Below are 15,365 nucleotides of genomic sequence, written 5' to 3'. Positions count from 1 at the left end.
TAATCCCAAAACTAAGACAGTAACTAGGCCCAGCAGTGAGGATAAAACTCCATGCACGAATTGTTCTGAATACGTTAATGAAGTCTCAGCTTTAACTAACAGATGTTCCGTTCTTGAGAATCAACTCTCAGCTATTCAAAATGAACTATTACCCTTAAGAAATGCTCACGAATCACTCCAATCTGATTTACGTAACCTTCAGAATTTAACTGACGAAAAAACAACAACTATTGACACCCTAATGATGCAGTTAAATCAGTTGGGAATCCTTTCACCCATGCCACCCGTGAAATTACGCTCGTCTCCCTTTAGCTCTGAAATGAATAATTCTATACAAGGCCCGAGCAATCAGATTTGTAACTCATTAAGTGACGAAAAAAGTGCATGCAGTGTGAGAATGATCCTCGATAACGAGATTCAGGAAAGTGTTAAATTAGCTGACGTAAGGTTAACTGACGAGAATAATTTTCGTAACATTCAACCGACTGAAGATGAACCGTTAATTGTTTTCGAGAAAATAGTGCAACAAAAAGTTAAGCGCAAGCCCTTAACCAGTAAAGGATGTAATATTATATGCAGGTTTTTTGTGAAAAAGGCTCCCAAATTTAACAAGATATGTCGGTATTTTAATGAAAATGGTTTCTGTAAGCACAGAAAAAAGTGTCGTTTTTTACATATATGTCCGCGCTTTATTTCGAAAACTTGCAGTAATAATGAGTGTAATTTTGACCACGTTGATTTATGTTGTGTTTTATCATGTACGGAAAAAGAATGTGTTTTCGCGCATGCGTGTTGCGGTACATCAAAAAGACGTAGCTCCAGTCACACCAATCGACAGGAAAATACTTTTCTGGATCCGAACCCGGCATCAAAAAACTTAATTGGACGGGGGTTACGAATTCAAAAACATCGCGATTACACCTTTTGCGGACCTCCGTGGCCCCCCTTACCAACAATCCCTCCCGTACATCAACATACCCTCAACCAAGCGTGTGTTGCGCCTTCTCGGTCGGTCGGAATGTTTTTCCCGGATCCGCTACCTCAGCAGCATCAACTTTTCTACCCCCCACAAAAGATAACGTCCCCGAGCCCCCCGACAGTGTTTCAAATCCCCGTACCTCCCCCCTCCTGTCCACCCTCACAGCCCCCAATGGCGAGGACACAATTTCTTTCATTTCAGCCGAAATTCCAGTACTGAATAAATTTGAGCCCCTGGTTGGTATGGGTAATCCTGATGACAGCCTCACCCACCAGGGAAATAACATATTCTTACAAAGACCTACAACAAGAACATCAAACACCACTAAGGTAAAGTATTATAATTCTGATGTTTTTTCCTTCCCTAGGTTTATTTACGCAAATGCTGAAAGTTTAAATTTTGATAAAGTGGCTGAGTTAGAAAGTCTAGCTCAGGCAACAAAGGCATCTGTCCTAATGGTTTCTGAAGTTCATCGACAAAACCCAGAACTCCTGAAAATAGGTGGTTTTGATGAGTTTATAAAAATACGACCTGATGACCATCCACTGGGGAAAAAAGGTGGCGGAGTTCTTATTTATGCCCATGAAATTTTTAAAGCAGCTAGACTTGATGTCCCTTTTTTAACTGAGTACGACGAAATAATGTGGGTCATTCTAAAACCACGACGTCTCCCCCGGAAATTCACTGGTATTGCTCTCTGCGTGTATTATTACTCGCCGGGTCAGACGAGTGAATACCGCCAAGCATTCGTAGAAAAGCTACAGCTCAGTTCGGATTTTGTTTTGGGCAAATACCCATCATGCGGAATTTTCATGATGGGCGATGCCAATGAATTAAAGCTCCATCACCTGGACGCCGGAATCGGCCTGAAGCAGCTCGTCAATTTTCCCACAACCAAAGGTGGCACCTCCCTTGACCGAATTTCCACAAATATGCACGAATTTTACAACATACCTACGACCGGGACTCCAATTGGAGGAAGTTACCACTTTTCTCTTGAACTTAACCCCACCTGTTCCATTAAAATCGATTACACTACAACTGTAACTATCAGTCGACCAATCACAATTGAGGGACTTCTGACTTTTGGCCAATGGTTAAGCTGCGAGAAATGGGAAAAATTCCAAGATGCTAAAAGTAGCAACGAAAAAGCTACTATTTTCCAAGAAGCTTTGCTTCATAATTACAAGGCCTGTTTTCCTGAGAAGTCAACAAAACGTTTCTCGTCAGATCGACCATATATTACACAAGAAGTTAAGAAAATGGTAATGGAAAAGAGATGGCTTTTCCGTCAAGGTAATACCCAACAAGCCAACAGGTTGAAAAACAAACTAAGAAAAGTCACTCGAAAACACGCGAACAAATATGTAGAACGTAAAGTTAATCATCTGTTCGAGTCCAAACCAAGCCAGTGGTACAACCGAATCAAAAGGATGACGGGCAAGGTGGAAAAAGGAGTCGATTTTGGCATTGATGAAGATGACGTCGTAACAGCCAACTCCCTTAATAAACATCTGGGTAACATTGTGCAATCCCTCCCGCCTTTGCTGAGCGTGGGAATACCCACCCCTCCTCCTGAGTCTTTTGATTTCCCTTTGATATCAGAGTCCCAGGTGTTTTTCAAATTAAAAAGGCTTAAAAGAACAAGCATTACCCCTGTAGATATTCCCATTGATCTCATCAAAGCATTTCCAGATTATCTTAGTGGCCCCCTAACACTCCTTTTTAATCAGGTGACAAAAACAGGTGAGTATCCATCAATTTGGAAAAATGGGTTCATTACACCAATACCAAAAAAAGATGCTCCCAATGATTTTTCGGGTGTCCGACCGATCACTATGACACCCATTTTTAGCAAAGTGTATGAAAGTTTTGTTGCAGCATGGCTGAAAGACCGTATTCTGGACAAAATTGATCCAAGGCAGTTTGGAAATATGCCAAACACATCTACATCTCATTACTTAGTAAGTATAATTGACAGTATTTTGCAAAAACTCGATGAACCAGATTCTTGGATTAATCTTATTGCAATAGATCTAAGAAAAGCTTTTGATTTAATTTGCCACAAAATTCTTGTAAAAAAACTTCTTGGACTAGGTGTAGATTCATTCCTTGTACGTTTAATTGCTAGTTTTCTTTCTGGTAGATGTCAACGGACAAAATATAAGTCCACCTACTCCGACCCACTGCCCATTTTTTGTGGAGTTCCCCAAGGTACCCTCTTGGGACCACTTTTGTTTCTTGTTATAATAAATGATTTGGCAACAACACTGGACGATCGCTGGAAGTATGTCGACGATCTGTCGCTCATTGAATGTTGTCGGAAAAACCTACCAAGCAGAGCAGGTTCATTAATGAAAGATATATGTCAAGAGGCAAAGGTGGACAAAATGACTGTCAACTTTGATAAATCTGTAATTTTAACATTTTCTTTTTTAAAATCTGCGCCAGTTTTTAATCCACCTATTCCCAGCGCCAGTCACGTGACCGAAATTAAACTGCTCGGCGTCCATATCACTTCAGATCTGAAGTGGAATAAACATGTTGATGGCATGTTAAAAAAAGCTAATTTGGCCATCAGGTCTCTAAAGTTGTTGGCTCGCCATGGAATCCCTGCACCACACCTCCTACGCATCTATTTCTCTTTTATACGTTCCACACTTGAATACTGTTGCCCTGTATGGCATTTCGGGCTGACTAGGGAACAGTCGGACCGGGTTGAGAGGGTGCAATACCGTGCCCTCCTAGTAATCTCAAAAGCCCCAAAAATACCGTACATATCCCTCCTTAATCAGTTTCAACTTCAAACCCTTCAATCTCGTCGTTTAAAACTAGCCCTATCCTTTGGTAATAAAATTTTGTCCAGCCCTATACACCGAAATATCCTTCCTCCCCAACATCAACCGGCACGGGTAAGGCCACTCAGGGCCGTTGCAGAGCCTGTACCAAAACTTCAACCTGTGACTGTGTCACATGCTCGTTATGAGCTTAGTTTTGTGCCCTCGTTTGTTAAGTTGTTTAATGCTGGATCGACTTTTTAATCCGGATTATTGTTGTTAATTGTATTATTATAATTTTGTGTATATTTGTTGACTTATTTTCGTGTTTATGTGACAATTATTATTGTTAATTGTATATATTATTAATTTTGTGAATGTTAATTTTGACTTGTCGACGAATTTTTGTGTGTGTATGACAATAAAAACTAATAATCGGCTCTGTCCGTCGAATGTTTTTTAAATAAAATGAATTTGAATTTGAATTTGAAGAAAAAGAAGAGAGAAAGAGGGATTTCTAAGTACTTTGCAGGTACTTTGCAAAGGCAACTAATTATGAGAAGAGAAAACTAGAAAAAGATTGTTTAAGAAGAAACTAACACACTTTTACAGATATTAGATGTATTCATTACTCCAGTTATTTTTGAAAAGTGATGGGTATTTAATTATAAAAAATATAAGGGTTTTTTTTCTGAACAGGATATGATACTAAAAATTGGTTTAAAGTAATTATTTCTGCTTCTTTTCAAAAATCGTTTTGACAATTCGTGTATATTTATGAGATGTCTGCATTCAAACTGGGCAAAATTACAGTAACAATTTTCCAAGATTTCACACTAATATTTTAGGCTCAATGCACTATTTGCAAATTCTACACGATTTCCCTCAACGCAAAAACTTTCCTAATTAAATGTGTACATCACAGAGGTTATTGAGTAACTTACTTGGAACAAACAATAAAGGATATTCAATAATATATTTTTTTTTTCACAATATTGGCTTTAATGGAAATCGCACATCTTATGGTTTGAGCATTTGACAGCGTGTTTTTCCAAAAATCATGACTGTCCCATTAAGGGCAACCTAGTAAAGAACCAACACAAATCTATAGTAACCGCAAATTTAATAACGTGTTCTGAAAAAGAAACTGCCAGGTAAGGAAGAATCGCCATTTGAAGCTGATTTAAGAATGGAAACTATTATTTCGGTCAATCTTAACGGTGAAAGCTTATTGAGAAAACAAATATATGGGAATTTCTAAATATAACTTAAAACCACACGAAAATGGTGTTGGAGTAAAATGAAAACTGCACAATTCGAATTTCCAAAACCAAAAACCCATTTAGGAGCATTAGTCCCCTGTCTTGAGCAACAAGAAATAACACTTTTTTGCATCAGAAGCAGTAATTTCCCCCTTTTGTATTCGCCCGCTGCTTATTTGTTTGTTTGTTTTTTTGCCGCTAGTGGGGAGCAAAAACATCATAGACTAGTTTTAAGAGCTAAATTTCATCTAAAGAATCTGCTTTGCCTGTATGTCAATTAAATTCAGCGATTGACTTTTATGGAGCTTTAGGCAAGTCTTCTCATTCCAGTTAGTGATAACCTTCATAAGGCTGAAAAAGAATAGTTTATAAGCATTACATACACGAAACTAATCGTGCCTTTTTTGCGGCAGGTGACAATCCTGTCCTATATATGAGCCATCAAGAAAGCAGTCGGGTGACCTACCTCTATTTTTTAATTTTTTCATGTTTTAGGGTTAGAGCACCTTGTCTGCTAACATTTTTTTAGGTTCAAATCGCAATTCCCTAGTCCTGACGATTAGTCCCACGATACAATACAACCTTTTAGGCCATAACAACTTTTTTTAGCGGAGGAAAATCGACCATCTTTTTAATTAAGGAATACAATAGAGAGGAAATTCAGTGATTTAAATTCTAGCAGTGCAGTCCGAATTAAAATAGACCATATAATAGCCATCATCTAACTATATTTCAAACGTCATATTTGACTAACAAAGGTACAACACCTACTACATCACACTGAAAGAAAATGAAAATGACTGGAAAATAATTACCGATTTTTCCATCAAAATACTCGACAACAGCAACTGATAATACGTTCTTGATACAACGAAGCCGTTAGGAGAAAAAAAAATTGTTTTATATCTTAATGGAATATCTTTTGCACTGAGTTCTTCTACGATTTTGTATTTAATCAGGGTATTTAGAATTCTTTACCCTAATTGCTGACTAACAATAAGGATAATCCAAATGTCATTAAATTTCCAATTACCTTTCACATGTTTCACATTCACAGTAGCCATTTTTGTCACCAAAAAAGTCTTCACCATAAAAACAAGTGATTTCCTCACCATAGTCTATGTCGCGGAGTACCTTCACACATGCAGTGTCTCGTCCAGTTGCTACAAACTGAAACGAAATAGTTATAACTTTGTGCAGTTAAATTTATTAAGCTTGCATAATTTAAATTTATTACTAAATTAGATTAAATTTATTGCTCATTCACAAGCTGTAACGTGGAAAGGACCTCTGAAGATTAGAACCCTTCCCTAAAATCCCTTTTTTATTCCCAACTAATTCAAAAATTAATAAGTCAAAAATGACTGCCACCCTGTTATTACCCAACTCTATTATAACTAAACAACCTTCTACTCGTCAGTGCTGGTTATGGTAGCACTTTCAACTTTTAATTACAGAAAATCGCATGAATTTGAATTATAAATCTGACTATTTTTAATCGGAAAAAGGTTACCCTAACATTGCATGTTTTCGCTTATTAATTTGACTCGTAAAGTTAATGGTACTTAGTATACATTACTTACTGTACCGTTCTGAGTTTTCAAGAGAACCCCAAACTCCTCATTACCTTAGGGTAACTAGATCTAGAAAAGTTCAGTATTCTATTAGGAATTTGACCTTCGTAGTGGAGGAATTATTATGAGAAGTTGGCAATCGGTGAGATCCGGACTTACGATCTCCAGAGTTCTAGCTTAGTGTCACAGTCATGACCTAGATGGCATATCCAACAACTATTTCTCATCAATTAGACTTTATTTTGCTATTGAGTCAGAAATTAGTCGACTCGAAACATAACTCTGGTGATGAGATTATGCAAAAGGTCTCCAAACCAATTCAAACAAGAAGCAGAAGAAATTAGTCACAAAAAAGATATCTGCTGAAAAGAAGAAGAAGATCATGAAGAATATTAAATTCAGTTACAAAATACAGTCAACATGAGCAGTAACAAATGAATTTAGCATCTGAAGTGATTTTCAATAATTGCACCAACAGCTCTTAACCCCTAAAAATTAAAATTCCTTTCATTACAAAAAAAAAAAATTCTAAGGCTAGCCATTTAAACACCCACACGTAGGTCATTTTACCATAATAGCAAACTAAAGCCAAATCAAGTGAAAAATATGTATACTGCCGTGCTTAACGCAAAAAAAAGAATGCCAGTTTTTAGTGGTTTTTATTGTTCACACTTTAAAAATGTCAAGGAATCAATAGTTATTACTCCTGAATGAAAACAAAAACAACTCATTTCACAGCTGTATACTGGTGAAAAGAAGGGTGGGGGATTTCTCCCTTAAGGTAAATTTAGTAGGACTTCTTCTTTCCTGTGAAATTAGTGATATTTACTTCTTTAAGTTCTTGAACGTATTTTTCCATAAGCAATGAAGTATAGGGATAAAATCCGTAAGTTGAAAAAATGTCATATTTATTGAACAAGTTCGTTACATTTTGAACTTTAAATTCTTTCTTGCCAACAATTTTAGGCATATTTTTGCCAAAAGCGAAAAGGCCACATTTTTGCTAAAAGCGTATTAATAGAATAGTGCATACAGTTTAATTTTAACCAAGTAGAAGTAGCATTGACATGCAGTCTAAACTGTATATAATTTAATCATTTGGAAATTATTTCTTTATCTAGAAATAACGGCAAAGTCTGGATATGAACTTTTAAGTCTAAATCGCTTTAAAAAAATCAAATAAAGAATCTTTGCCGACTTTCCGTATCTGCAACATATTACATGGAAAAATTCTGGAGACATGGTTGCCAATAGCATGGGGACAGGTTTGTTTACAGAGTCCGGTTTAGCCAGAGCAAAGTTATGTTCCTGATAAAAACCCTATTTAGAAAGACTTAAAATACAATAAGCTTTTTCTTGGAAAATCGAAGAAGTATAATATGTATATATAACCCTGCGTTACAACTAACTAGACCATTTTATTCTCTATAATCTACATTCTTTATTTACTTGCTTTTGATAAAAATTGTCTATTGCTTCAATTAGTTCCGTGTTAAGAATATACAAAAGCCTAACCCAGTTCAACTGAACACAATGTCTACAGGATAGAGCTCGTTTGAAAATTTAAGAGCCAATCACTAAAAAAAAAAGAACAAAAAATTAGGGTTCAAGACTTAGTTTAAGTCAACACTTATTAGGTTCGGTATGTATCGTTTAGGATAATCACAGAAAAAAAATAAACGCGGATACAAATTTTTGTAGTAGGTAATTTTTATCAGAAATATATAATTGGAGCATAGGTTATGAGGAAAGTCTTATCTTTAGTCAATTTTAACAGAAGACTCAGCACAAGGACACCAAAGCTACTTCATACTCTTATTTAAAGAACGATATTTATGTTTTGGCTAGGAGTCGGCTGATTCGCTCCCAATAAAAAGCCACAACACCGTTATTCACACTTTGCCAGTAATAATGAGCTTGAACGAAGAATTGCTCGTGGAAAGAGGACTCGGCTAGCACTATATTGCTTCTGAAAGACAGATTCTACATTGAATTTTACACAGTTTCTTGAGAAGAAGAAGCTACATTGCGGAAATTAACTTTAGAAGTTAACAAGTATTCCTCTTTAAGTTACACACAAAGAGAGACCGAAGTGAAGAAATTTTACCTTACAATTAGCTCTACAATCATGATTAATAAATGCCGCAGGTCCAAGCCAGAGTTGAGCACAGTTTTTCCTACAGCTATACATAACACTGAAGTCATTCTTTCCTGGATGAAGCAGCTGTTCCTCCTCCTCAGGGGTTAGCTCAGCAATACAACCAACCAGCATTTCAATCTTCTCATTTTTGTACCTATAATTCGTACATACATTTGCTCAACTAAATATTATATTGAAATAACCAAGATGCTTTGACAAAAAACTTGAAACCTGAATGAAATATTTCATTAAACTGACTTAGTATTTACGAAAACTGATAGCTCAACAATGGCAACCGTCAACGTTCTTCATTTAACAAAAAAAGAAATAAAAGAAGGTATAATAAGATAAAAAGTAAGAAGGAGTAAAGTATATAAAGTAAAAGTAAAGTATAAGTAAAAGTATATAAAGTAAAAAGTATAAGATATAATAAGAAGGTAAAATAAGAGGTAAATAAAAGAAATGATGCCATCTGCCACGAGAAAATATTTGCAGCAGGTATTCTTCTGCTTTCATATCAGGGCTTTTTAGCTTACAATCTGTATTTAGCCACAAAGATACATATATTTCCTCAGACTGTTCAACAGGATATACCTCCCTTTGTCTTAGAATAGTTCTATCCATAATTACTTTGATTAGTCTATTAGTCTTATGCCAGAAAAATCAAGCTAATGAATAATATAAAGAGAAACTAGACAATAATACAGTACAATAAAAGAAAGAAATATATAGTGAATCAGCCTAATTCCACATAAGTTAATGTCATTACAAGGACTTTATTACAACTAAATTTTATGATTACAAATTAATTGGCTTCATAAGATTACCCAAAGACAAAATCCCGTCAGACACAAATTGAAAATAGTTTGATTGAAATGCGATGATTTGACGAAAAATTGAAATATGGCAAGAATAAACCCACACAAAGATAAGGTATTTGTCGAAATTTTGTTAATACAGTTTAATCTAACCTAACCATCGAACCTTGCATAAAACTGACAAAGGTGACTAAATCCAAGGAAACAAAACAAGGAATTTCGGATACTCACCGGTGAATGTCGACAGTCGCCAATTTCGGACATTCACAGTAACATTCAAGAAGGACATTGAAAGAAGGATACAATATTGTGCAATGTAAAAAAATATTAATAAATTCAAAACAAGGGAGCCATAGCACTGTCGAGCTCTCCGTATCTCACCTTGTTTTGTACCTGCACACATTGTTGTTTGGGTCAAACTTTCTTTCTCCCATTAATTTTTTTAAGACTCGAAAATTCGGAATTCAGCATAAATGATCTGCCCCATAATGTTATGTAAAGTAGACTTCACAAAAGGGCATTCTTAGGCCCAAATATTGGGTTACTCCAAAAGTTTTGTCTGATTTAATGAGTCTTTTTCAAACTCTTATATCTGATTAGTTATTCAGTTTAATCCGCGACAACAACTGTCCATACGTTTTATAAATTACCGTTCAACAATTAAACGAATTGAGCGTCAAAGTTTTACCTCACCCACCCTACTCCCTACACCTTTCGTCAGTCGACTACCACTATTTTAAAGCACTTCGATGACTTTTTTGCCAGTAGAACCTCCGCCAATCCGAACGAGGCAAAAAAAGGCTTTCGTCGACATTATCGAATCCCGAGCACTCCATTTTTATGCGGACAGAAACAAATCACATTTAAGTTGCGTTAGCAAAAGTGCAGTAAATCAAATGGCGCTTTGGCAGGATCTATAACGCAGTCAAAGCGTCAATAATTAGGTCTATCATCTGAATAAGCAAAGCCGATCCATGAATCTACATTGTCAAATAAAAAGGATTCGGGTTAAAAGACTAATAGAGGATAAATATCTGAAAAAAAAACCCACATAGTTCAATTTATACAAATGTTTAAAAAAAAAATATGGCAAGAATAAACACACACAAAGATAAGGTACTTGTTAAAATTTTGCTCATACAGTTTAATCAAAAATCCTTTAGATGCCGATTTTTGTGTTTGGTTACATATAATCAGAATCCTTCGTATTTTGCAAAAGAAAAAAAATCCCACTCACATGCCTTATACGACAAATTTCAGAAGGGATCATTGAGTTTTTTTTTTAAATAACAAGAGGAGAAAGTTGGTTTCTTAAGGGGGGAAGCTCCACGTTTAGTCTTGGGAGGAAGAAATTAACAGCAGAATTTACAGCAAAGACCAAACAATTGTGTACCGGGAAATACCTAGCACACACAACTCTGGTGAGGGATTCAATGGGAAGGGTAATAGCCTACACGGGTCTAGCTCATTTGTAACAGTAATCTAGTCCAAAGTTCATTCCATATAAAGATGAAGCATAGTGAATAGGAATACCTTACCACTGTATTACCATCCCGGGTACAAATTATATTTAACTAGCAAATCAGCAATATGAAAGAAAAATGGTCATCATTTCAAGCCAATTTCCCCCGGAAAGGGTTACATTTTCTCCTAAACACTGGAAGCTCGGCAACAATGAATTTTTTTGCAAAATAAATAAAGATTGCCAATAGAATTTTAAAAAGGCATATCTAGACCCAAAGGAGGATGGGATATTCCCGTTTTAAATTGGTCAGAAGAACCCTGGAAAAATAATGGCAAAAAATCCATGTTTGCAGTTTGACCCCCCAGCCCACCCCGTAAACTTAAGGAAAATGCTCTGATACCACCGGACCTTTATATACCTATAAAAAAAAAGGCAGAGAAAATTTACAAATACTAAAATTAATTGTGTATGTACTAATTGACAAAAAAAAAAACGATGCTTAGTCAACCATTTTCTATCCACTATTTAACCAAATGAATTTTGTTTTTTCCCGAGGTAACTAAGCAACTTTGTCAAAAAACACTCGTGATCTGGAAATCATCCCCTACGTAATCAAGCCAAGAAAAATACGCTCAATTAGAAAAAGCAACTTTTCTTTGCAAAATATTTTATCAGCCACCCACCTGTAAAACTGTTGACTATGATGCTTGAGAATAATGCATTCCAAGGTTCTCTTTTTTAACGCTGAGTAATGTGGAGACTTATTAAATATTATAGCTCAGTAAATGGTAGTCCCAGCATGGTTAGATTTCAGCCAAAAAAAACTCAACAATACTTTATTGTCACTGCTTGATATAATTGGTTTCTAGACCGATTTTATTAAGAATCAGTCTATCAGGCTAATCAAGCTTAACAGACTTACACGTTTATCAGATTTAAAAAACATAATTATCTTACTGATACTGAAGATAAACTTTTCACATGGAGACCAATGGTCCACGTATCGTAGGTAATCAATCTCCTCGTACTCTGCCTTCGGCTGAGAATGATATGCATGGATCTGGGAAATCCCTCGAGGCTTCACGTTTTTCCCCATAGACTTCTCAAGGAGCTACCCATTTGGAGCTAGGTTGATTCTGGCTGAGTCACACCACCGGCCCTCGTCCCAAAGGACATAGGACTGCGAGTTCAGTGTGCCTTGGAGGTAATTTTAGCAGTGAGATACTACAACAAAGCAAACGGCCATTTTTGCACCCATGACTGCCGATTCATTCCCCTTTCTTCAGGTCAGAAGAAACCCAGTAGATATGGAGCACCATTTCACTAGCTATTGTATATGCTATTCACTAGCTATCCCGTTCCCTCTTATTAGTACTTTCAGCGATTTCCATTCAAAGCCCTTGTCTTTTTTTTTCAACGAGATTACTGAGCCCCGGCGAATTCCAACGATATGAAGCAGGGTTTCATACAAAAATCTCACTCCTATATTCTCAGAACTATACAAAGGATTCGGCCAGATTTGCTAAAGGAAAAATTCCTACCTCATACGAACTCGAGGCTATTTGGATACCTGAAATCCCCTTCTACCCCCCACTGCCTTGTTTCTCTTATCGACTATATTCGGAAAATCCTCAAAAAGTCTAATTCCTGGCTAAATTTATTTAATTTCCATTGACCTTCAAAAAGAATTTGACCATGTTAACAAAAATATATTTGTTGAGAAAATTTTGTATTCATTATTGATTCTTTCCTGGTTTGTTTGGTCGCCTCCTTCTAATCAAATAGATGGCCGGTAGTCTAATACCAGAATCATTATTCGAATCCTCTCCCTGTAAACAATAGAATACCCTGAAGTACTCTCTTATATCCCCTTCCTTTTTCACTTATGATCAACAGCCTGATCAAGGAGAGTAAACTTATCTAAGTCCAAAATATGTTTCCTTAAACTCTCGTCACGATTTTTTAATCCAATCCCGCCTAAACTTCCTGCGTCCTCCTTTATATTACTTGGCGTCACAATTCTTTATAATTAAAAGTAGGGTATCCATGTTAAAGACACTATCCATAGAGCTAATGCTTATATCTCCCTCCTTAATCTCTTGTATAACTCTAGCTTCCCTCCCTCCCATTCTTTAAGGATTTATACTTCCTTTGTCTGCCCGTATTTCGAATATGCTTGTTCAGTTTGGCACCACGGTATCTTCCACAAAGAATCTGAAAAATTGAAGCCATCCAAAAAAGAGCCCTTCGAGTAATTTTCAAAGAAGGTAAGTGCCATACCTTGCTTCTTACAAAAGCTAGATCGGAATCCCTTGAGCACACGAAGGTTACGTTTTGCCTCCGTTTTGCAAATAAAAAATGCAATAGTAAACCCTTGCAGGAAAGCATTTTCCCAGAAAGTCACTCCCCATCTAGATTCCGGCCAACTGGAGCAATTTTTGAACTCATTCCTATTTTGTCCCCCATTCGCTGCTTTACCTCCAGATATAAAAATTTTTGTCCCATTCATCACAGAAAAAATAAATAGAACATCCCACTGGTTTCTCATCATTTCTTTATTGGATGATGATGCTGCTCAGATTCTTGCACTTAATCGCTTATTTGGATCCCCCCTTACCTTTTTTTAATGTCCCTTTTAACTTTTTTCAACTTTTTTTTTGTTAGACCAGTTTTTATCTTTTTAATTTGCATTTTCCTTTTTATTTACTGACTAACGAATGATTATTCACTCTGATTTTTTTTTTTGCGCTCTGCCAGTTTTCCAATTTTCGTGTTTTTTTATATGATATTTTCGGCTCCAAAATATGAATTCGACCCTACAAGGCTTGTGATAGTGATTTTTAAAATAAATTTCTTATCTTGAGTGCATTACTTTTCTTTTACTTATGACTGATGAGTCATAATTAGCTACTGTATGGAGTCAACGTAGCTAGTCTAAGAGTCAATACATATGACTATTATGTGACTATGAAGCTATTAATTAGTAGTATTTTATGACAAAGATTATTATACATACAATTTTTCTCAAATACCTTCAAGTATTTGCAGATGAAACCCCCTTTCCTAATAAAGGAGTCTTCCTTCTTGCTACCAACAAAAGAAGTAATTTAGTTCCCCCCCCCCCCCACTCCGTCATGAGAAGAAAATTTTGATCCCCCAAGACGTTGGTGCATCTTGGCTAAGTGGTTGGCGTGCTGGTTTGAACATTCTTTGTCCAAGGGGCACGGGTTTGATACCTGTCGTAGCCCGTTATTTAATTTGGGACAGGGGTCAGTGGCGTGACTCTGTAAGCTCACCCACAATCAACCCAGCTTTAAATAGGTAGCTGGACAAATTTGGGGAAGGTAAACAGGAAGGTTGTGCGAAAGCACAGGATGGCTGGCCCCTAACTCCCCATTGCACTTCCTGGCTGAAGGGCCACGAAACGGAGATCAGCATCGCCGGTTTGGATCTTGAGGGTTTAGTGCCACCATACTTACTACTACTACTACGTTGGTACATCTGTTAGGACACTACATCTGTAATCTCTTTTGCAATCTAGCTTTTTTCTTTACGTCTATTCTTAAAGTCATAGCATTGACGACAAGAGACCAAAATCTTCTGTATCGTTCACTGAGCTGTGCGAGAAAAGAAATGATCTTTCTTGATTATTATTATAACAAATGCACAGGTAATACTGGCTCACTGTCTATAGGCGAGTTTCATCTGTCCATTTAGAAATTGTAGACAACGGTTTTTTTTTTTTTTTTTTAAAGATGTGTACAGGGCTACAATAAAATGCTACAAACAGTTTTTGGTAAATTCCTCATCGGAATAGAAACACTGTTAGCAACATGAGACGTTCTTAAAAAAAAAAAATTGTTGGTAGATTTTGAAAAAGGGATTGAAAAAATTCAAGGTGAGAAAACATAACCTCTATCATTCTTTTCTTAATCTGAGGATTAAGAAATTTTATACCTTTCAGTTCTGCCTCTCATCTTTCTTATATAATTTATCGTTTCATTTTTTGATTCTGGGCGCAAGTCAAATGTTTTTGCGAATTCCTGGCAAAAAAAAATTTGGTTCAGGATTTTTAAAGTTCAATGCGTCTAGGAAATATTGTTGCCGCCAATTGCTACCAATAACAAGGACAACGGAACATATCTTACATTCTGAAACACATTCTAAACAAAAAACTTAAAAAGAACCTACCCAAAAATGCTCTAGTAAAATTAAAAACTATTTAGTTTTTCCTACCATTTTCTAGTAGAACAAATCCGAGCTCCCTGTTGGCCCTCCATAGAATATCGAAAACATGGCTTGATTGTAAAACCAGCCTCAGGGTGAAAGGTGTTCAGGTAGCGAGCCAAC

General features: G+C 36.3%; 1 protein-coding gene across 5 annotated transcripts in view; it reads right to left on the bottom strand.

Moving 5' to 3' along the window:
* LOC136024959 (histone-lysine N-methyltransferase Suv4-20-like) overlaps positions 1 to 15,365 on the bottom strand; it is a 50,323-nt gene that overhangs the window by 6,676 nt on the left and 28,282 nt on the right. For all 5 annotated transcript variants that reach the window (XM_065700563.1, XM_065700561.1, XM_065700559.1 and 2 more), the window contains exons 4-6: positions 15,252 to 15,364; positions 8,700 to 8,886; positions 6,052 to 6,188 (exon numbers count right to left, since the gene is read on the bottom strand). In XM_065700563.1, coding sequence (XP_065556635.1) covers positions 6,052 to 6,188; positions 8,700 to 8,886; positions 15,252 to 15,364 — 437 coding nt within the window. The remainder of the gene's footprint in view (positions 1 to 6,051; positions 6,189 to 8,699; positions 8,887 to 15,251; position 15,365) is intronic.

Source organism: Artemia franciscana, chromosome 3 (assembly GCF_032884065.1).
Source record: "Artemia franciscana chromosome 3, ASM3288406v1, whole genome shotgun sequence".
In the NCBI taxonomy this organism is placed as follows: Eukaryota; Metazoa; Arthropoda; class Branchiopoda; order Anostraca; family Artemiidae; genus Artemia; species Artemia franciscana.
Note: the sequence above shows the minus strand (reverse complement) of the source record. Positions and strands in the feature narration are given on the sequence as shown.